This window comes from Passer montanus, unplaced genomic scaffold (assembly GCF_014805655.1).
Source record: "Passer montanus isolate IOZ18808 unplaced genomic scaffold, ASM1480565v1 scaffold4, whole genome shotgun sequence".
In the NCBI taxonomy this organism is placed as follows: domain Eukaryota; kingdom Metazoa; phylum Chordata; class Aves; order Passeriformes; family Passeridae; genus Passer; species Passer montanus.
The window spans coordinates 2,374,101-2,398,280 of NW_024368818.1; the positions used below are offsets into that span (position 1 = coordinate 2,374,101).

The window sequence follows — 24,180 nt, forward strand, 5'->3', positions numbered from 1 at the left end:
CATTGCTTATCCACAGTAATCAATGCATTCTAGGATGAAAAGTTAATATTGTATCTCACACTATATTAACAAAATATTCATGTACTAGTTTTATTTAAAATATCCATAGATGTTGGAATATTAGCTTAGTGAATACATGGTTTTAATCCAAAATGGGGAAAATAACTGCTAACTAAGCCAATGGCATTAACCTTCCAGTGCCAACTTGCTTTGCAGTGGAATACTCTTTTAAAGAAAGCTAACCCAATCAAACATGTAAAAACTAACCAAAGTACAGTGTACCTTGTTAAGACATGAGATAATGTGACTGAGGTCAATCCAAGGAGTACCCGCTTCTGTCACCTGATGGAAAAGGTGATCTCGAAAGAGCTTTAGTAAATACCTGTCTCCAGTTTCTGACCACGTTGGGTCCTTCTGAAACCTAGTGAAAAACAAATTCTTATATTAAAGCTCAGTAAGTTAAGTAAAATCAAACCCCACAGATATAAATGACACTTCAATCTCAGCTGAGTAGTCTTACTGCACAGCTAATCTACCTGCTATCAACTGCAATTAAATTAGTCCCCCCCCACCACAAACAGAAGATAACATACACAAAAACTTTCTCAGCTGCTTGAGCACAAAGTTAATGTATTCCAAGAGCCACCAAAAAATAATGGAAGAAAGGAAAAATTATCTGCAATAAGTTTACCATGTAAAACACATGTAGAAACCTGCTTTATAGACATAACTCTAAGTTGATGTAAAAGGATGGAAAGCAGACAATGAACAGTTCGTTTTGATGTAGTTAGTCAATAAAAAACAAGGTAAAAACTCACTAGCTTAAAACCAGTATCTATATCCTTTGCTTCAGTTAAAGCAAGCTATGGATTTCCTCCAAAGCTACTGCCACTCACAAGAGAAACCATACTAAATACAAGGAAACAACTTTGGCATATCATCTTGTAGCCTTCTCCTGTCTACTTAAAGTTTTGGTAAAAGTTGCTTATCTATTTTTTCTCAAGGCTTCTTAAATACTCATTTCTCCATGGGCAAATATGAGGGAAAAAATTTAGCTTAAATTTATGAAGGAAGAAAGTGAATTGCAAACTGTGTTTTACATACTCTAAACGACAAAAACAAGTATTTCTTACTCTGGCCTCTCATTGATTGTTCCCAATTTTGCTAGGAGCCTAAACAACCTTCCATTTTGCACCTCCTAGAAAACAAGAAAAAGGTTATTAAGAGTCTCTGAAACAAAATTTAGATATTTACTTGCAAAAGATACATGGTAATAATGCCAATGAAGCACTATTAATTACAAAGACTTATTTATTCAAAGAAAAGGGTATCATTTTTCAGACAGAAATCTAAGGCATTGTATTATTTATCAGTAGTCCAGTGCTCATTTTAGCACTTCAAATTAAAATGTGAAGATTCAGCAACTGATGATACCTCTCAGTCCCCACAGGAACTGGACCAAGCAATCTATTTCCTTGTGGAAATGTAAGTCTAATCTCCTGCCAACCAACACTCACAGGTATGCTAAAATATAGTAAGTTAAACAAGAAAATTATATATATTTTTTAACATATATATACACACACACACACACAGAGTTATATATACACAGTTACCAAGATACGCAGAAGTATGCAGTATACATCACCTTATTTCATATAAAGATGAGAAAAAACAATCTACTAGATCCTTTTTTCAGAAAAGCTTTGTAGGCCATTATTAGTAAATATTTTGCAACAATATCATTAAATTAATACTCAAATGATAACGGATTGCAAAAATTGTTTTGAAACAAGTTTTTTCAAAGCAGTTAGAATCTAAGTCTTAAAAGAGTATAAATGCTGAGTCCATAAATTACTTAAATAAAGCAATGACAATGAGGTCACACAGAGGCAGAACATTAAAATTATAGTTGCTTAGCACACAAGTAACTGAAAGTTGATTTAGTGTGTTTTTCCACAGCACTTAGGATGCAGTAAAAACAGCAACATCCTAGCTAACATTACACAAAAAATTAATTCACAGGTAAATTGAAGTTGTCAGGAAAAGATCCTCTCTGATACTATTCACATTCTCCAATGGCTCAGGTCCACAACATTATTCATGTAAGATGCATCTAATTCCATGCATGATCATACTGATTGCAACCGAATTCAGTGTGGAGTAGATTACTGTGCACAGCTGGGTACATAAAGTGGGTCAAGGTGATAGCAGCCTGACCTTGGACAACCTATGGGTAGCAGATTTCTATTAATAGTCTAAAAACACACTGGAGAACAGCTTGCACCACAACAGTAGCTACACTTAAAGAGATTGACAAGGAAAACTAACCCTGTCCAGCTAGCCAAGGTCTACTATTTGGTCTAACCACCAAATTTATTTTTGGCATGTGGTCAAATACTCAAAAGCCAAAACTACATCTGTGTAAAGTTCACTGCCTTGCAGATTTCCCAGTGAATGTTGACACAGCTGAGCAATACCACAGGCTCTAAGTGTCCAAGAGGCCTCCCTCGAGGCCTAGTAGCCTGCAAGGAGGGAGAAACTCTCCACAGGGCTTATAAACTGAGGCTTTGACTGCTATTACAACAATGTAAAAGTGAGGAGGGAAAGGAATAGCCTAATAGGGTTAGTGCTCTGTGAAAAGTGGGACAAAGATATTAACTACATACAAACCACTCCCAGCATCTGAAGTTCCTAAGCTACAGATGACTGCATGCTTGGACAATATGAGGGGGAAAAAAAAATCACACATGCTAGTCTTTTTCTAATACTCCCTCCAAAGCATTTGCTTTGGGACAAAAATGAACAGAGGGTACCAGACTAGACATAAGGCATACTGTAGCTCTGATGTTCAAAGAGGGGATGTCATAGTAGGAACAAGTTACAGTGTGACAGCTAACTAAGAAGTGGTATTTATCACTGTCAAGTAAACAGCTATTGCCAAACTGGGGGCCAAGCAACAACTTGAATTTGCAGTACCTCTGCCCACCTGCCAGTGATAAGTGACTGCTTAAACAGCCTGACTAAAAATACAGAAATTGTAATGCTGATCACAGGGCAATCTCCATCTTTGCTATGGGAAGGAGTCCATCTGCCCAGCTTTGTGCAGGCACATAGGCCACCTTAACAACAAATGATTGTAAACACCTCTGGAAAAGGATTAGGAGTTGATTCTGATAATGTGGGCACCCAGCATCTAGAGGTACACAGATACTGCCTGGCTCTTCTACAGCTCCTTGCTTCTGATAGATTTCAGCATCTTTCACCAAAGGAAGGGAAAACTATACTCCAACAGGATAATACTGGAGAAATCAAGAGAACCAAGTTGATCAGAATCCCAAACACTGGCCTACTGTCTCTTAAAAGAGTTCTCAGTGAGAGGTTATAATGGAGTGGAATCACAGGACTTGATTAAATCCTTTTGTAGTACCCTATCCCACACATTTTCAGGGACATGAATGCATTCCACAACGTATCTGAGTCCTGGTCGAAGTCCTGCTGTCAGTCACTTCTGACTAACAGACACTCCTTCCTGTTGAACAAATCCCAAATCCACCCTGACTTGATACATAATATGTATTTCCTTTATAGCTAGCACATGATACCTTGACTGAACACCACAGACTCCCACAGCAAGAGTGCACTCCTCAGGAAAGCTGAACATGGTATCTCCATGAATTAGAATTCATTCAGAAATTAAAACATATGAGAGAAGGGACATGAAATCCAAACCAAAAAATTTAGCACACATTACATGATCCACATAACATACATGGCCTTCTTTACTCAGAATGCTCTTTTTAACCATGCTATAAAGAACATAATTTTCCCAAGACTACTGGTTGGAAATGAAGATGCTACTGTAGTTAAAACACAGCTGAAGACATCTTAAAATTAGGCATTCTTGAAGCTCTGGGGCTTTCAAAAACATGAGTTTAGAGTTGTCAAGCCTTCAGGCAGATTACTTAGGTTAATAAACAAATAGAAGGGAAAAAAAAAACCCAACAGAAACTAGTAGAAAACATCTGATTTTAAGGTACAGCTCTAGGAACACTGACTACAGGTCTTTCTGCAGTAATTACTACATGATTTACCTTTGCTAGATCTTCTTCTATAACATCATTTCGCATCTGAGCAGCATCCAACTGAGTATAGAATCGTGCACCAATCATAGGCATGATATCGTTTACACTGCGAAGTCTGTTTTGGTCAGTCAGCAAATACCTGCCAAAATAACCCAACCACCAAAGATTACTTTTTGCAAACGCCAAACATTATATTCCATTATGATTTTATAACTATTTACTTTTTGTATTTAATACACAAAGCTGAAAATTGTTATGTTTCTTAAAAGACGATCTCATCACGAAAACACAATTTGCATGTATACATCTAGTAAGTTATTTATACAAGACAGGAGTATACTTCCATGAAACTGCGCAGTTCATTCAAACAGCAAGAACATATACAAAAAGAGAGATGGATGCAGATTCAGACAGCAATGCAATTGTTTTTCAAATGAGTAACGGAGAAAAGACTTCTACTTTTCCCACTCAGGCTGCAAGGGAGAAAAAGGCTGACTATATTGAAATGACACAAAAAGAACACACAGCCAGAAAAAGCCAGCACTCAACCTTTTGGCCAAAAAGTCAGTGTGCCTATTTCTCAGTACCTTCTGAAACTGTAAGATAAGACTGGCATACTGCTATTGTAGAGAACATGCAATGAACCCCAGTATTTAAGACAACTGAAAATGCTTGTTTTGTTTACACTCCTAATTCTTACTAAGAGCTTTACCAGCTTCATACAAAAAAATTTATATCAATGTTTAACAGCACACTGACCACGCAAACAACTCAACAACAGTAGATTTATCTGTAATCTTACTTGCATTTAAAAATACCATTTGGCTTTTGCATTTGTATACATTAAAAAGAGATGCAATTTCCTTTAAAAGGTTTATTAAACAAACTTACAAAATCAGATTCTTCAGATCAGAGGAATAGTTGATTGTCACCAGTTCCATTGCTTTCTGCAAATTCTCTCTCTGAATTCCTGATAAAGAATTGCAAGCCAAAGCCAACACAACTTTCCCCAGGGAGATCAGATCTGCTTGCTAATAGGGAAAACACACATAGGTAAGATTCTTAGTACAGATAAATACTACCTATGGTACTAGATGGTGCTAAAGAGAGACAATTCCTCAACAACCTTAGAAGAATTTGAGCAACTAAAGTAAGTACTATTCAAATCACAGTTCAATATGATTGTTCAAGTAACAGTAGTTAAAAAGTTAAAAAGAAAATGTGTCCTGACACCTAGCAATTTTTACGTACTATATTTATCTTTGAATGATTAAAATTTACCTATTTTTAGCTTAAGGACAGTACCAGAGAGAACTGTGTAGTGAGCAGAAGCTCTGTAATAAGGTTCTCTGAGCCACCCACCTGCTCAATCCTGACAAGCCAAGGAGTTGGTGGCAAACAGAACAAGTCTTCTCAATATGAGATGTAGAAATAAAAGGATTATTTGTTAAACTGAAACCAGCATCTTCTGCAATCATATTTTTTCAATCTAGCCATCCAGTGTGAATTCCATACTGGGATTCACACCACATTCTAACACATGATATCACCATTTTAACAAATTGCTCAAATATTTTCATCTCTGATGGACAGTGTGAAAAGATCTGAACTGTGCCAAATAACTAGACAGGCATGTACAGCTGCCAAACAGAACAGTATTGTGTGTTATAAAGAAACCGCTGCATTACTAAACATTTTTGTTAAAAGCAGAACTGCTTTTAAAAGATGAATGCTGGATACAGCCTACTTTGCCATAACAGAAAATTCTGCCAGTATTAATAGCCAGCCATGAGAAATGATTTTGAAAAGCTGTAATAAATTTTAAATCCCACTGCTAAAAGTAAGAGCCTAATTTAGTAGCAAACAATGACATGCTTAGGAAAAGGTGAACTGATTCTTTCCATGGAAAGGCTTTCAGCTGCACACAACTTGGCCAACCTTTAAAACACCTGCAGCCTTCCATGCTGGACATGCCTCAGAGTGAATTTAACAGTCAGCCATAGATATGAAATTAGAATTTTCCTGGGGTTTTGGTTTTGTTTTTTTTTTTGAAAATATAAGATATTTTTGCAAAAATAAAACCATAAAAGCTACTAGTAATTGAGAATGGCAGTTTCATAGCCTAGAGCAAGGCCAAGCCATTTAGCAGAGAATGGTCATACAAGAAATCCACCTTCTGTCATTTCTGTAAGAAAGGCTAAAAAATCTGGCAGCATTAGAAGTTCTGGTTAGAATTTGGCAGCTTTAGAAAAATGCTGTGATGGTGAACATGCCACAGCCCCTCACAGCTCTTCCACCCAGAGGCATAACCACACCTGCTGCCTCTGGCTGCAGCAGCTGAGGAGAGCCTTCCCTGAAGCCACATCTCCCAGGTGCTGAGGGAAAGGGAAAAATACCAAACCTTTCCAGGTCCCTCAATGTCCCTGCTGTCCTATATCAAGTATGATTAAGCAGCACACTTGGAACATGGATACACAATATGCCAGAAGTTAAAAAGCTTATTATTCTTGTAGCTAATGAAGACAGGATGTGGAAAATGAGACAAATAAGGACAAAGTGGTTGAAAAGGAGGTGGGACTGGCATTTGCTAGACTATTTCCTAAGCAACACAAAATTTCTGAGTATTAGAATTCCTTTTTCCTTTACTAAAGAGACATTAATCAGAGCAATAAACCCCCTTTTTGGTGTGAACTTGCTTCCATTAACAAGTAGTCCATTTCAGCAGCAGGGAACACTGCTATGACTCTAAACAGAGGATTTCTGCCAGTGCAGTATCTAGAAATGTGTCACCTGAGAGAAAGGCATTTTCATTATGATTTTTTTCTCCAAAAACTCTTGGAAGAAATATGCATTTGTATTAACCACAGTTAGACTTCTTTCTGCAGTCCTCTACTTTACACTTAGTACCTTTCAATTTTTAGTCATTCATAAGGATATAATCTATATAAATTCTGTATCACCACACAATCCTGAGACACTGAAAATATACAGGCAAGACCCTATGAAAATTGTCTTCCTTTGCACAGGTGCTTTCATAATACAGATTGTGTTAGATTTTAGAAATTATTGAAAAAGTCTTACATTTAACATCAGACAGGAAATTTTAAATTTGAGCTTTGTGAGGTTTTGAGCATTTGACTAGCAACTTTAAATTTTTGTTTGCTTTGCAAATTGCATCTACCAGAAGAACTGGCGGAGAGAATATGACACCCTAATGCACTCCCAAACACAGAGTTTTCAAATTACAGCCAATTATTAGCTTGTTTTAGACACAAAAGTGGCTTGGATTCATCCCACTTATTTTAGGAACTTCAAGCATTCAGTCAGGAGACTGATCAATTTAAGACAACTGTAACTATGTAAGTCAATTCAGATTTTGAGCCGCTGAACTGCTCTCTGGAGGCACCTGACTACTCATTGTTAGCTGAAACCCTGAAAGAAAATGTTATCACAGTACCCAATTTTTGAAGTTTTACAAGAGCACAAAGGAGAACCAGAATATCACAAGCTGGAAGGATCCCATAAAGTTCAGGATTTCTGAGAGTCAGATTACTGTTTTAAAAGCAACTAAACTACCATCTGCTGACCCACTCTACAAATTCAGACAGGGTACATGACTTCCCAGAAGCTGGGTTACACCATTCTTTCTGTAAGGAAGCAATCCACATATGCCTATTAAGTCCTAACCTATCCTCTGAAAATATTCATCTCTTATTGCTCCTAGGCAAAGAAAGGTTAAAGAAGGCACTCAAGAACTACAAGACTTCCTTGCAGCAGGAACACCAGAAATATATTTTCTGCATTCCTGTAGTAGCCTTGCTAGTACAAGGTACAGATCTATATTAGGTACAAGCATTTCCTTGTTTATACTCCCTATTGTGTTTGCATGCTCCTATGGATCACGTAAGTTCCTTTTGCCACTGATCTGACAGAAAACTTCTGCTACGGTAACTATCAACAGTGACTATGAAGTAATACTAAGTTGATTCCTAACTTCAAGGAAAAGCTTTACACCTTCAAGCACAGGCAGCCTTTTGCTCAAAAATGCATCTTGCATGCAATTAATAGCCATTTAATTAGTAATTCAATTCATAACTGTAACCTCTACCAATTTAATTTTTTATCTCTTGAAAGCTTTGCAAATAAGGATTTTATCAGCATTTAGTTCATTGATAGAGCTTTTAAATAGCATTCACTAAAAACCAGCACTAGGGGCTAAACTCAGAAACAACCCCCTTCATTAATGTCTTCCTGTTACCAAGTCAATTTCAAGAATATCAAGTGAGTCTTTTAAATATTTAAATGTTAATTGCATAGGTACCCTTTCTTTTTTTTTTTATTAAATAGGTATGTGCCACTTTGCCAAATTCCCTAGAGATAACATTTTACACATTTGATTTTAACAGCCAGACATGTAAGCTATTCAAATAAAACTTTTTTTTGACAGGATCCATTTTCCAGGAGCACTTTGAAACCAACACTACTTTTTATTTTGTTTTGTTTATCCTGATCCACTGCTATGCTTGGATCAGTATCAGCTCATCTATACTCCAGTTCTGTGGATTCACTTAAAAGGATAAGTTCTGGAATTGTCTTTAGAAGTACCTCAAAGTTCCTACATTTTGGTGGGTTTTTTTTTAGAGTCAATATTAGTACTTGTGACATCTCTTCAAACTAGTTTCTTTAAATTTGGGGAGATGCATGTGAAAGTTATTTTGGTTTGCTAAACTAAAAATATTTACTTTAAGCAAAAGTAACCTTATAGCCCTTGTTAAAACAGTAAAACTTACATTCTCGTATTTTTGCAAAGGGCAGGACTTATATTTTATTCCAAATACAGAAATATTTATTAAACCTTTTTACTGTTTCCTGTATCACCATTTAGCTTTCCCATCTGTACCTTGCAATTGACTGACACAAGACTTATAGACTGGGGTGGGATGGGAAGTCATGTGCTGCAGTTTATACAGGTTTAACCCCTGGTTTTCAATGCAAGTGGCCATTCATATTTCATTTACTTCTTTTTAGCTTAGCTTCCCTTTTTGTTGCCTTCATGTAACTCTTAAATGATCATAGAGATTAATGTGTTTAACACAGATTGCAAAGAACTATTGCATACCTTTTACTGTTACATAGTCCCTCACTGTTCTGGCCAAAGTCTCTCTTTATATTAACCATGGGAAACACCCAGAAAATGGCAAATCCTAACAAATATAGCTTTCTCCATTGAAGACAACAACAAGGAAATGCATATTAGCTGGGCAGTAAACCAAGAGATAACCTACATTTTTAACAGTCACAGAAGTCCCAGAGGAATTCAGGAACTGGGTCATGGATTGAAAGGAAAAAGGACGAGCAGCAGCTGTTATTTTGTAATTTTATCTGGCTAGGGCAAACAAGGTAGAGCATGAGAAATGACCCCTAAATTTCAAGGAATGGAACCAGTCTGGCACCTCTGAAGGAAAAAAAAAATGGGCAGTGAAAGCCTTGCTCTTCTAGAAAAAAACAACAAAAGAAAACATCATACTGTATTTACTAATTGCAGTTTAGATCTTCCAAAGGAAGTATTTAGGAGTATTTCTTTTCTGGTTTAGCAGACCAACCTAAACAATTTGAATATTAACAACACATAAAACATGAAAAGCCATTCCCCCTAAACAAAACTAGGCGTTATCAAGCAAGTCAGCTGCCATGTGTTGAGCTGCTATGGTGGTAAGTGCTTTTGACAGACTTGTGTACCTGCAAGTATTTTTAGATTTGTATCTTCAAGTATTTTAAATATTTTTCTGTACTTGAATGTCATAATATCTCAGGAGGATCCCTTTCCAAGCTGAAATTAAAATAGAAAAGTACTTAGATTTAAAAAAACCCCTCTCATTACATTTTTAGGCATGGATTTACATGTATTTTCATCTTCTCTGAGCTGTTTTCCACTAAATTATTACCAAAAGGCCACTGATATGCCGCTGAGTGTGTGTGTGAGCATGAAATCCTTTGGTGTATTCCTCAAAGCACACTGAAAACTGCTTTACTGTACCAATAAAAAAAAAAGTTATGTTCTAGGACATGGTCTCTAACAAGCTAGTTTCTTCTGGCCAAAGTTCAAACATTTCAGTTATGACCTAAAGACTCGGAATAAGCAGTTTTCACAGTAAATAAGGTCAATTAATGAAAATAAATTAAATCCAACTCCCTACTGTAGTCTTTCACTCCCAGTACAGACAGGGTATGTGATGACTGCTGAAGTAATGTACTTTACCCTGAGGGGAAGTTAGGGAAAGAGGCACTCCTGTACACAGTGATGCTCCAGATGACTGTGGAACACTTTTTGTTAAGTCTAAAGGGGTTCTTCTTAATTCAGGAATTATGCAGAGTCCACGCTTCAGAGAACACCAGGAGAGCACGGAAAAACTAGGAGCCCAAAATAAAGATACACTAGAATCTTTTTGGCACGAGGAGAGGGTCTAAATGCAGTTAATTGAAAGATCTTACTCCTCTCAACAGGTATTCAACACTTAGTTATTTATGTTAAAAATCACAAAAGACAGAGCAAAAACTATTACTGCATCATTATTTTTTATCTGTAACACTAAATGTAAGATTTTTCTTCTCCTTCCTTTAGAAATCTCTATTTCTAGTAGTTTCTGACTTAAGTTTGTTAAATACTATAGTTCAACCTGTTTGGTGAGCTTGCTGAAATTTCAGAGGCAGAAGATATCAAAATGAGCATTCACATTTATAAATTATAAGCAATTTTGAACAGTGTATGGGAAAACCAAGATCAAATCAGAAGTGAAAAAAATACAGTCATTTACAGATAGATACAGTGGACTACAGTTTAATTAAAGTACTTGTCTTCCAAAAGGAATCACACTGGTTTGCAGTAATCCCTTTGCCAAGCCACCAACCTAACTGGCAGTTGTCATACCTGAAACTGAGCCATTAACGCCAATGGATTATTTTGACTGTTGTCAAATGTCAAAACGTCAAAGATTCCAACACAGTTAACTCGTAACCTTTAGGAACAAGAAGAGAAAAGGAAAAATTGCCATTAAACTTTATTGTTACTCAATTTTTCCTCTAGCATTCATTGAATTTTTTGATATTATAAAAGTCATTGGTACTTAGCAAATTACTATCAATCAGAAAAGAATGATTGTATGATTTGATAAAACACACAGATAGTATTCAGTCTGCAAATAAATCAACAAATTTCTAAACTGACAGTAGTGGGTCTGATCAGTAGTTTGAGGATAATGTGTAAGTCTTCCCAAATACTCTTTAAAGGAAGACCTTTAAAAAACCAAAGTTACAAGTTTTAGCACCATGCCTCAGGCCACTTGAGAGAACTTACAAGCTATTTACATATCAGGTGCACAGTCAGCAGCTGTCAGGAACTCAGAGCACAGTAAGACTGAGTGCTTTCATTACCTTGTTTTGCCTGTTACCAGAATCTTCGTTGGATCCATAACTCTGCACGCCAGTCCTGCTGTGTGAATGGTCCGCAAGGCAGAGCTGAGCTGCACAATGTAAGCCCATATCAAAGACTCTGGAAGCAACCCCGCATGCTGCCGTGGCAGAGGTCCATCATGCTGACCTAGAATCAAAACATTGTGAGCATTAATAGAAGGCTGCTGTGCAAAAAGCAAAGTACTGCATCTTGAATTATACAATTAATTCACACACTCATTTCATTTAACTCTTAATAGTCCTTGAAAGATAAATCTATGTTGCTTTGAAGGTGAGTTTGGGAATAGATTTTTTCCCCATTGGTTGGTTTCACGTGTGTTTTTTTGAAAATGCTGACAATTAATTAGGCATTATTATTTTCATTCTCATATTCAGGGAAATTTTGTTTTGAAGTTTAGAATGAGCATTGATTGGAAATTGCTCAAAGTAGATGGTACATCAAAATATGCAGGCACTTCAGAAGTAAAAACACCAATATCCTGAAACAAAGAATAAGTATCACAAGAGCTGCAACATTTTACTGCCTTTATTGCAGGAAGGCTTCCCAATTAAACATTTTCTATCATCTAATAAGAAAAAATAACAAGCTAATTTCAATTTACAAGAGCAAATCAGACAAAGATTTGGAGGCTACACATCACTGAACACAACTTCACTTACATTTTGCTGTGACACAGCTCCCTGACAAGTTATCCCTGCATGACCCCTATTCCATGGGTAGTATGAAAGAAATGCATTATTCCCCTTCCAAACAGATTTGTAGTCAAAAGTAAAACTCAATCTTTGCAAATACACACTCAAATCCTACATTACAAACAGTTTGAGTAATACTGAGTCACAGATGAAAAAATGGAGATATAGATAACAAATGTTATTTTAAGTATGATGCGTGTAATTCAGGTAAGATGGCATTGTTTGCCTTGCACAAAGTTGAAGCAGAAGAAAATACATCCAGAGTAAGACAGTACATCTCAATTTTACAAACCATAAGAGATATTCAAGAGGCTGCCTCAGTACTGATTTTGCTTGAGACCAGTAATATCATCAGTATTATGTAAAATCATGTAAGCATCTGATTGGTTTCACTGTGAACTGACTGCACTGCACTCTTCTCTAAATATTTATTTCTTTTCAGTTGTTTTTTTTTTTATTTGTTTGGTGATTTTGGGTTGTTTTGTTTTTTGTTCTTGTTGTTTTCTGAGGTTGGGGTTTTTTTAACCCCCCTTTTCCTACACGACCATATCAACAACTGTGCATTTGATCAAAGTATGTGTATACTTGCACGCATATGCACACACAAAATATATGCACAGTGAAAAAAAAAGTGGAACACATTCCTGATAACTTTTTACTTGGAAATTTTACTGACTTTGGGGTCATGGGCTGGGAATGTTACAAGCTTTCATCTGAGCTTTGTTTTGTCCATTTTTGAAATTTTAGTTTGCTTTTCAGGTTTAAGGGACTTTGGTTTAGATTATGAAGATCAAAATGCTGACTCCTTTAAAAAGCAATAAACTTGGCAGGTCTACTGAAAGCTGAATATAATGAGATATTGTTTGCTTTTTTCTGGCCCCCTGATGAATCATTATGCAAATCACTTCCCACAAAAAACATCATTCCAAGTCTCACGCAGCAAACGTTTTCCCTCATAACTCTCTCTTCTTCAGAATGACAAAAATTATAATATAAAATGACTGAGAAGATACAACCTCCTGTACTAGTTGAGACTCTTTACTACTTGCTGTAGAATGCACTTTATATCTGGTGAACAGCAACATGAGTATTAAGTTTAACAGGGATGTGCATGGATACTCTAAGACAGTTACATCTGTATGAAGTAAGTCCAGAATAGAAACGTTGCTATAATATCCCAAAGAAAGAGAAGCTGAAACTTGGCAGTTATTTTTGTGCATGCATAACAGCACCTGCCCCTTGATCTTCAAATTAAGGCAACGCAACCAAGAGAATATCCAATATATACAGAAAGAACAGAGTTTGACACAGCTTCTCCTCATCTATCAGAAAATCTTAAGCAACATTATTTTATTACTGGAAAAACTTACTTGAGGCTACAGCCAAATCTAGGCTGCTGCTTTCCCAACTGTTGGCTGCATCCCACATTGACATACACTAAACATACAAGCTAAAACATGGGAAGAATCAGCTTTGAAATGCCTTCTTGCATATCTATCTGTTCAAAATAAGCACGATTAAAAGCAGTTCAGTTTGCTGCAATGCTGACTATAATGTATGTCTCAAGAGGCCCATCACACCTGCCACAAACAGCACTTGAGCAAGGACCCAAGGAGATGAGACCCAAAAGCTTGCTCTTCAGGAAAAACACACAGTTGGAAAGCTTTCCAAACAGTGCTAAACACAAGGAAAAACACAACAAGAATATAAGTAAACATTACCCAAATGATCAGAGTATTACTTGAAAAAGTGTTTTTTTAAGAGATTCCATGGTTGATTTGCAAAGGCTTCCCACCACAGGCTGAATCTACAGCTACAACAAGCAAAATTTCAGACTGTGTTCTTCCCACATACTGCATGGCAGATTCACCTCTCCCAATAATTTCATCTCTGTGATGTAGAACACAGCCACTAATGGAAAAGATTAAAAATTTAAAACCTGCCATTTCAAAAACACAGGTTATCCATTATTTTTCCTTGCCACATTGGGACAAACATAAATAAATAAAAATGCTGACACTTATTTTTTAGTTCTGTGGTATGCTGTTGACAACAAAACAAAAAAGTTACCCTCTGTAACAGTGTAGATGTGTATATTGGGTTTCTGCGTATTTAAAAAAGCATTCAAATGAAATTCTGTTCTCCAGAGCAGGTGTGAATCCAGGAATAGTCCTGGGGTGGGAAGTAAGACCTGGGAACACAAGCAGTAGGACTTGTTTGACATCATCAGGAACACTGAAAGCATGCCAAGAAACAGCAATTCTCACACAGTTATGAAGGAAAAAAAAACCCAATTAAAGATTCAGCTGTTTACTAAATTGAACCTCTCAGGCTTGTAAACCAGTCTTTTACATTTAAAACTGTGAATCGATCAGGGTTTACCTGGTGTTCCTAAGTTAAAGTACTGAAAACAAGACAAATGCAGTAGCCTTCATCTCTCCTTCAGGGAAACTTGGGGTTTGGTTTTACATTTCCCAGTTTTGAATATACAGAAAGTTTCTGATCTACTAGAATGCAGAAGTATTTTTTGTAAAAATTCCAAAGCTACTGAAAACTCAAACTTACTTTGAAAAAGTTGCAGCTCTTGGCAAAGGTATTTTAGGATAATTATTAGTCACATATTTTGTCTTCAAAAACATCATGCTGACTTTCAATATTCATATATTCTTACTCCTCATCACACACTATTCATCTAGTCATCACACAACTTATTTCTTTTTCAATAGAAGGGGTATTTTATAAAAAAACATTCAGCACATGGGAATGCAAAAACTGTGAAGTCAGCAGTGAAGTCCATTTTTGTGCATGACATACTACTATTAGTGTGTCAAAAGCAAAGCAAGTTTCCCAGACCATGCTTATCTTCATCAGAAAGTATTTGTTTGCTGAAAAACAGAGACTGTACTGCTGAAAACTCCTACTAACAGCATGTACGCCAACATTTAATTACTCAGAGTGTTTAAAAGCAGACCAAAAGACATAACAAAGGCATGCTTATCTCTGCCAACCACAAAAACTCACCAGGACAAACTTTTCTGGCAGCTGTCAATAGTTACTGTTAACTGGCCAGGATTTTCTGGCTGTTAAGTTTTAAAGTACATACATTCAGAATTTAGTTTACCATTCAATTATTGCACTGTTAAGAGCAACATCTCAGTACTTTTGGGTTAACTTGCTAATGCAAAGAGAACATAATTTTGGCAGAGACAAATGCACTAATATGTGCCACAATCTGAAACTAAGGAATATAAGAAAGGTGGAAGAATACCAAAAAGTTCCAGAACAACATATTTAATGTTTAGAGTATGAAGAAGTGTTTTGAGGAAATAGAGGAAGTGAGAATAATATAAGAAACTTTTCAAATAAATGTACTTTGAGTAGCAATTAACTGAAAATTCAGATTCCTGATTTTAAACCATGCAAACTTAGTAAAGTATGACAGAACAATGTTAGATTATCACACACTACCATCTGAAGGAAGAGGAGTTATCACTGAATAAAGAACACAAGCAACAAATTCTACTGCATTCAGAAGTCAGAGACATTAGTTTACAGTATAAAAATAAATGTAAGCTGCTATTTTTCTTCCCCACACCAAATCTCTATCAAGGTAGTCCTGTAACAGGGTCTGTAAATAATATGGCAAGAAGAAAACACCCAAGAGTGACCACATTGACACCAGTGACATGCAAGACAGCCATGTAAACCATAATCCTCATCTTTTAACTATCAATGTCTCATGTTGCCAACTGAAGTGTTCAACATAAATAAGGTTGCATACCTGAAATCAAATTCTCTGAGTTCACTGATCAGGTTCACAGTGTTGTGCCTCCTAAAACCTTTATAAGCAATTGTACTAATCTGGGCCTCATGCTGCAGAGTACCCAACTTCCATCCATTCCCCTGCTTCTCTTGGGAGTCTCCTCTAGGCAGGCAGACGGCCAAGAAACTCTGTGAGGGGATGGAGAAAGGATCCATGAAGGCAGGCAATTCTGAGAAATCAAGTTATAGGTATGCAATCTTATTTTTCTCTCTTAAATTGCTCCTTCTACTGAGGACTAGACTAGAGAGCAGCAGTTATCAAAAAAAAAAAAAAGAAAAAAAAAAAGAAAGGCCAAAGCAAAGATATGCAGAAAGATTTGGCAAAATTTGGGACTTCAGGTGACTTTTCCCCTAATTCCCTAATTTGTCTACTGAAAATATTGACAGTGCAGGTAATAAGTGCCACAGTCAGGACAAAGTTATCTTCCCTACATATCCCTGTAAGTTCTGTTGCAACAGCTCATTTTAATTGAGTAATACTTTGGTTTGAACAGACATTGATGTCTTATTTCCAACTTGCCAGATCATTCCTGCCTACAAAAGGAAGATGAAGTAGGCAAAACAAAGGGTCCAGATAGCCCATGGGCCTGTTTCAAATACACATACCCTAAAATCAGCTTGCCATGAATACTGAAGTGTATAAACATAAACAAGTAGAATGTTCTATTAGCCTCCAGTGATTTGCAGCCCAGAAGTAAATATCATGCCTATGCAGTCCCCAAATATTTCTCCTGCATGAGTAAGCCCACTTCCCCCTTGAACCTAGGCAAATGTCCACAACAGTCTGTGAAAGTTCCATGGCTTAATTATCGTTACACAGGTTTTGAATTTGCTACCTGTCTAGTTTCATTGGTAAGGCCTTGGTTGTAGGCTGGAAGAAATAATAAACTTTTTTATTAATTTATTTGTTAATCCAAATGATTTTTCAGACCATATTCCAGTAATTTTTAACCCCATTATTATCCCTTCCATCTTTAAAAGCATGAAAAGCATTATTCCACTTTGCTGTTCTTCATCCAGCTGTTCCACACCTTTGATCATCCCTGTCACCTCATCTCAACCTCTTCACTGCTCTTCTACACCCTTCAAAATGCACGAGGAGGCACACAGCTACAGACAGGAGTCTATCAGGCACACACATCTTGAATACAATGTCTACCATTTCACTGCCCTTTTCTTAATAAGCTACATCAACCTATTTCCTATTTACAGCTATTCAGGACAGTACTCTCTTCAATCTACTTAACTATGGTCCCAGACCTGTTACTGAGTGGCAACAGTCACAACAGAGGCCATTGCTTCATGTTTAAAGCTAGTTACATTTTTCCTTTGATTACACTGGTTTACATTACATCACCTGCTATATTATCAGTAGGAGTTCCAGTCTTGTAAGATCCTTCTGCAATCAATCACAATTGGCCTTTGTTTTTAACAATCCAAATAATTTGGTATTACCAGCAAACTTTGACAGACCATTTATCTTCAGAGCAAACAAGCAAATGTGTTAAGAAATACAACTCCCAGGACATCTTCTTGTGAGACCCATCAGTGATCTTCACTGTTCACTCTGTTTCTAATATTCTAACCAGGCATTAACCTGAGAACCTTTTCTGCCATATGACTACTTAGGCTCTTTTAAAGACTCTGTTGGACTTCATTGAAAACTCCAAGGTCTTATCTACTGGATCTTCCTTTAAAGAACTTGGATAGGTTAATGGGACATGACTGCCCTTTATAGGACCATAACTTAATTATTTTCCAGTGTGACAAAAGAATGTGCTCCCAAGAATTTTATTATAACTTCTATTATTTTATCTAGAACAGACATCATTCTACTATGATTCTCTAGAGAGATACAAAAACATAACAAGGACTGATTCACATGGAAATTGAAAACCATGACTGGGAAACGCTCAGGGGTCTAGTCCTGCACGTAACAGTCATTAACCTAGCAGTAGATCTTCCAGTTTTATCTCACCAAATTAGTTTCACATCAGGCTCATTGAATCTGTAATGGCACTCTGATTTGACACAGGATATGACACAATCAAACTGGGGTTTCCTCCATCTGAGATATTACCACCAAAATCAGTGGAGGAAATCAAGTTCCATCTCCACTTATAATGGTCAGCTCAGTCCAAAGTCAGTGAGAATTATGCAGTATATAAGGTACCCACAAGTCCTTGAATGTATATAAGGTTTTCTTCAAGCCTTTGAACATACTCACACACTACCAAACCAATGTACTCTGATGTACAAGATAGCCAAGTGAAGTTCTAGATGCCAACCTTTGAAATAGTTTGAATTCACAGCTAAAAGCTCTAATTTCAAAAAAGGCACAAGAAACAAAAATCCCTTAGCTTCTGTTTCCCTTCATACACTGGCAGCCTAAAGACATTTAGGGAAGATCTTCTCTAATTAAAAAATAAAACAGGCCATGTCACAGTCCTCTGGTCATCTTTAGTGCTTGATGTAATTTCAGGACTGGTCCTGCCTCAAGCAAGAAGTTGGTCCAAAAAAGCTCTGCACGGTATTTTTCTACCTTAAGTCTTTCTGTGATTCTATTCAGCAGTGACCACATCTCTTTCTCAGCATGGCACTGTTTGTGTTGTAAATACCTGACTGCAGTTTGTAAGACTGCAGGGATCACAAACTGGTCCTAACAGGAAGAAGGATCGACAGCACACTGGTTTGGAGAGGAAAAGGCTTTAGACACAAGCATAAGAGCTCTACTGGGCTACTTGCTGAGCCACAGACCATCCTGTGACAGATTTCATTTAAGAATGTTGATGTAGTTTTAATGACTCCATTGAAGCTATGTATAAACATCATTAAAAAAAATTTCAGACCTAAGATGTGAAGCTGGTGTCTGAAAAGAATGTGGCACAGGGATTTTTTTAATCCATTTCTTGTCTTAACTAGTACTTCACATTTCAAATCATCAAATAAAATACTGTCTAATTATTTCTCATAATACATAGTGCGGAAAAAAAACAGATGAGTAGGACACCTAAACAGCAAGAATCAAATTGGCACAGCATATCTTTTGTATTTTCTGGAACTAATGCCATTAAATGTTAGGTGTTACCTGGTGACAGACCTGCAATAAGGACACCAGAGCTCCTTGCTCACAGTTTGTTTTTTTTCAACTTATTTTTCTTTTAAAGAGTTGTAATTCCCTTACATGCTGACATCAATTTTATACTTGTTTGATAATTTTAAAAAATTTTACAAATAGGAGGTGAAGAAGAAGTCTCTCATATCAATCAGCTTATGGCATGACAGAACTGGTTAGCCAAAAAATTAAGCTGAACAACTATTTGTGACCAGATGTTTACTGCAGAAACAGTGTATAGAAGCATTGTATCATAGTGTGGTTTCCTTACCCCATTTCCGTTTTGTGAAATAGGAATCAGCACTAGGGTCATTGAAGTGTCTGCTCATCATAGTCTCTCCTCCAGCATGAAAATCATACGCAAACACTAAAGCTTAAAGATAGAAACAGGTGATATTTACTAACTCAGTATTTGAAAAAAGTATCGACACATCAGCTTGGGGGAGTGGGGGGGAGGTGCAGTGGGCAAGAAAAAACAAAAACTTACAATGTTCTCCAAAAGCTTTAGTGGTAAACACTTCACGCAAAGTTACGATATTTGAGTGCTGAATCTTTTTCCACATGTCAACCAATACCATGCACTTTGTGTTAACAAGACGGAAACCTAGGAAAAAAATGAAACCCATGGTTTGAAGTATAATGTTTAGAATGAGAAATTTTTATTTTAGCATTTCTGAAACTGCTGAAAAGCAACCAGACACTAAAATATGACTGGTATGCTTCAGGATGCTACTGAGACAAGTGAATTTTTCTCACCATGTATCCTCCGAAGGCAATACGGCAGGTCATCTTTACTATTTACAGCTTTATAGCACGATGTAATGTACCCAAAGTTGCTCGTTTTCTGTATCCGATTGGGAGGTGGCAGTGGTTCCAAAGGAAAGAGACTGTGGTAGCTGTCCACTTCTGCAGGAACTGCTAAAATCAGTTTATACACAGAAATATGTTAGGCCTCAACTGACTTTGAGAAAATTACTGAGTAGCAGAGAAAATTAAAATGACTTTCACTAATATATATATTATCTCCATCATCTTTTAGGTGCATGTGAAGTTAAAATTCACTATTTTTGCTTTAACACCAACATACTGGTAGGTTCCTAGAAGTGATCCCACTGACCTAAAATTGTCTTTAAAAAAAGTGTTACACGGAGTAAAATCAACAGAATAGATGACATTTCCATTCCATCTGCCATTTTCTCATTTACCTTAGAAATTCACCCTCATGAACGATATTTCTTTAGTGTTTTTCCTACACTAATTCAAGAATAAGCACCAATTTCCATGCAGACTTCCTACCATAGTAAAGACCACATTTTCATCAGGAAAAAAAAAGCAAGTATCAGTCTTTTGTGTTTTAATGTACTAGTTTATAAAACAGGGAGAGAGAAGTGCTAAAGGTTTGTAAATCAGATTAGGAGATTACCCTTGCACTTCATCCGGATTAAAACACTAAACTGCATTTTTTTAACTGCATCATTATCATACTACACACACATTTGATAAGATACTGCAAGCAAAAATTATTTAAATCAAACTGAATATTGTAAATTCCCCAAAAGCTAAATCACAGTAAATAGCATATGGTTCTTCTGCCTGACAGCTAGCACAAAGCCGTCTCTGATATATCAGCCAAGTCACTTCAAAACAAACTGCTTTGCTAGTTTACATACAACATTTGAAAAATATATCTACATTATATATAGATATATATATCTATATATTTAATATCTACAAAGTAATACAAAACTGTTTTTCACAAGGCTTAACTGTCTTAATGATTTTTCCTTTCTCAGCAATTTGAACAATTCCTAACCATTAAGGAGTTTCAAAACAGAAATAGGAGACAGAAAGAATAATTTGTATTTTTGAAACACTGCATTTGGTTAACCATGGCCCAGGCTGACAATTAAAGTTCCATGAAAAAATAAAAACAGGTGGCAGTTTCTGCAAGAGGTTGTTAATATAGATGAATGTACATGGTTGCAGAAAAACATCATCACTGTTTAAGAGTTTTGAGAAACACTTACTTACCAGGAATATCAGCCTGATCAATCTGGGCCATAGTTATTAGGTGTCTGTTGATGAGTTCCTGAAGGAAAAATTAAGCTTTGAACATTATAATTCTGTTATTTTTTGATAATTTAAGAAAACACTGTCTTTGAAGTACTAGCTACCTGTACTAAAATAGAGAATTAATGCAAGTGTCTAAGGCAGAGAGGGTCAGAAGATTAACAGCTTGAACATATGGATGATAAAATACCTAAATTCTTGAAGGAGCTTCAGAAGACATTTGCTATAGCTGGCACTGACAAAGGCACCTACTACAGTAAAGCTGAAATTAATAACACTCACAGCCAGCCCTGAGATAATGAACCCTGAGAAGAGCTCTTCAGCTAACACCTGCATACACTTCCATTTCAGTGGGAGACTTTCAAACTGAATAGTATTGCAGCTTAAAATAATGCTACAAAAATAAACCCATGCACACCAAAAAACCACATCAGTAATAGCACTGAGCTGAATAGTAAATCATGGCATGCAGATTAGATTGCAGTCATATATGTTGTAACTCATCCCCACCCTCTGTTGTACTCCACCTACTACAAGATTTGATTTTTCAAATTCTCCACAGGGAAAACTGACTGCACATATTGCAAGTGTCTACTTCTGTTCTACCATTAACAAATTTCTATTTTTGCCAAGACATTAAATGTTCCTTTACACTCTCAAACATCTTACCTGTCTGAGCTCATCTGCCATGAAGAAGGAAGGTGCATTTGCTTTTGGCTGCATGTAAGCAACATGAGGTGCAGCTGGATGGTAGATGTGGTAGTTCGGAAAGACCTAAAAATAAAGCATTTCAAGAAGCTTTCTGAAGTCCTTAAGGATCAAGCAAATGAAGAGTTTTCTCACTCTTTCAGTTCAAACTATGAAATCCTCATGTACAGTACAAGATACAAATCTATTGTCAGATATGTTACAATTCTTTTATGTTGTATTCACTTCTAAATATTTCAAGGGAGAGGGAGGTGTATGTGTATATATGTATGTAAATAGTTATTTCCACAGTTTTCTAACTGCCTTTTCCCCATTATTGTAAATATAAGACCTATTTAACCAATCAAAAAAAAGCTGACTTTTTGATGTTTTCTCATTATGTATGTATCCACTGAGACATATAGAATGCTTTCTGTGTGTTATGCTACTGCTGTGTTAAAACCCCAGAAACCTCTACACAGCTGTAGAAATATATAAAAATGTCTCTGGTCCTTATATTTCAGTGATTTTTGGAGAACAACTAAAATAACTAAAAGGACCCATCTTCATACAGAATAAGCTGTTTATAGCATTAAAAACAATATCTGTAGTATCAACCAATTCAGCACTTACAAACTCCAGACAGCTGTGTATTGAAAGCCAACCTACCATTCCTGTGAGAGGTGCTGGAGTTGTGTCAGTGTAGAAGTATGTTGTTCCACCCACTGTTTCCTTCTGGATCACCTGGCCAGTAGATGGGGGCTGAGAGACAGCGTTAGCGACAGACGCAGAGGCACTAGTAGGCACCATATAGTTTGCTGGGTTAGGAGTATGACTTCTTCTTCGAGGAGCAGGAGATGTATGAGGAGTTATTTTGGGAGAATGAAGAGGAGAAGATCCTGCTGACAGTGACATTCCTTAAAGAAACACAAGAAGACATTCTTGATCAAATCTGTCATCAAAAAAAATCAGCAATTTCAGAAAAGCAGCCTTTACTACCAACAACATTCTGAGCAGGTGAGACACTTAACTCTTCATATAGATATAGAAATCCTTGAGAGATAAAACAGTAAGACCATGACTGAACAGATATCTTTTCCCCAAAATCTTTGCTTATTGCAGAGAAATAGGGCTTTGGAACATACAATATACACATGAAGAACTGAAATGAAAAACGTAAGTAGCTGAAAAGGGAAGACAAGTCAAAATAATGCTGTGTCTAATGCTAGTTTGTTAAACTGCAAAAAGATAAAATATTAATGACTATGTGAGTGTTTACTTAACAGTTACATGAGCAGTCAATGGAGTTTGCTTAGCTGTAACTCATTTCACCTAATTATGCATGTACCTTTTATTAGAACTCCACAGCTATAAATGTCTCCAGTAATACGGCACACAAATAAGTGTGTTAATAATACACAAAATGCCACTATTAATAACATCAGGGGAGTAATTACCTATTTTCCTGCAATTATTATATTCAAAAGTCATCCTCCAAAAGATGTATTTTATATGTAAAAATAGATAACATCCCATGATATGAAGTCTATTAAATATTCCTGTTGGAATTTTCTAATTTATTTGAAATTATTTTATTGGCTGCTGTTCACCTTTAATATTACAGGGACAACTCCACTGATGCCCGAGAAACTCTGCTTCTAAACAAAGTGCATCAATGAGAAAAAAAAGGGCAACTTTTTTGCATACACACTTTTTATTTACCAAACAGTCTAATTACTTTGAGTTATTGCATGCAGAATTCTCAGAATTGCTTACTTAAAAAAAATAGGTGCTTGCTTATAAAAATTACTTGTAAAAATTAGGTGTAAAATGTAATAGACATTCCGAGGTGCTGCTGAGGAAGAGATAACCCTTCAAAACAACTCCTTGCAGAGTTACTTACTAGCAGAAGATCTGACATATTCAGGTGTTCAGATTAACACCAAGGAAAACATCTTTGAAAGGTATTATTGCTCAGTTCAGACTGGGATGCACTTTCTCTTCTATAAAGTCAGAATTGTATTAGTCATACTAAATCTTTTCCTTGAAAGGATAGAAGATACACAGCTTTCATATTTAACATTCTGTTGACAGCTGAGAATTCTTCTTTAATTAAGAATGGTTAGTTATTACACAGATATTTGATTAAATTAATTATTAAAACTCTAGTAATCAGAGTAATTTAAGCAACTCTCCAACTAATGAAAGCAAAAGGAATTTTTTTTTGCATACACACTT

General features: G+C 36.3%; 1 protein-coding gene across 8 annotated transcripts in view; it reads right to left on the reverse strand.

Moving 5' to 3' along the window:
* Window positions 1–24,180, reverse strand: part of PAN3 (poly(A) specific ribonuclease subunit PAN3) — a 102,632-nt gene that overhangs the window by 29,220 nt on the left and 49,232 nt on the right. For 7 of the 8 annotated variants that reach the window (XM_039718255.1, XM_039718254.1, XM_039718259.1 and 4 more), the window contains 12 exons: window positions 22,612–22,859; window positions 21,925–22,029; window positions 21,217–21,274; window positions 19,942–20,103; window positions 19,673–19,789; window positions 19,457–19,558; window positions 11,517–11,682; window positions 11,014–11,101; window positions 4,977–5,116; window positions 4,095–4,224; window positions 1,134–1,198; window positions 283–421 (listed from right to left, as the gene is read on the reverse strand). In XM_039718255.1, coding sequence (XP_039574189.1) covers window positions 283–421; window positions 1,134–1,198; window positions 4,095–4,224; window positions 4,977–5,116; window positions 11,014–11,101; window positions 11,517–11,682; window positions 19,457–19,558; window positions 19,673–19,789; window positions 19,942–20,103; window positions 21,217–21,274; window positions 21,925–22,029; window positions 22,612–22,859 — 1,520 coding nt within the window. The remainder of the gene's footprint in view (window positions 1–282; window positions 422–1,133; window positions 1,199–4,094; window positions 4,225–4,976; window positions 5,117–11,013; window positions 11,102–11,516; window positions 11,683–19,456; window positions 19,559–19,672; window positions 19,790–19,941; window positions 20,104–21,216; window positions 21,275–21,924; window positions 22,030–22,611; window positions 22,860–24,180) is intronic. The other variant, XM_039718253.1, reaches the window with a different exon arrangement.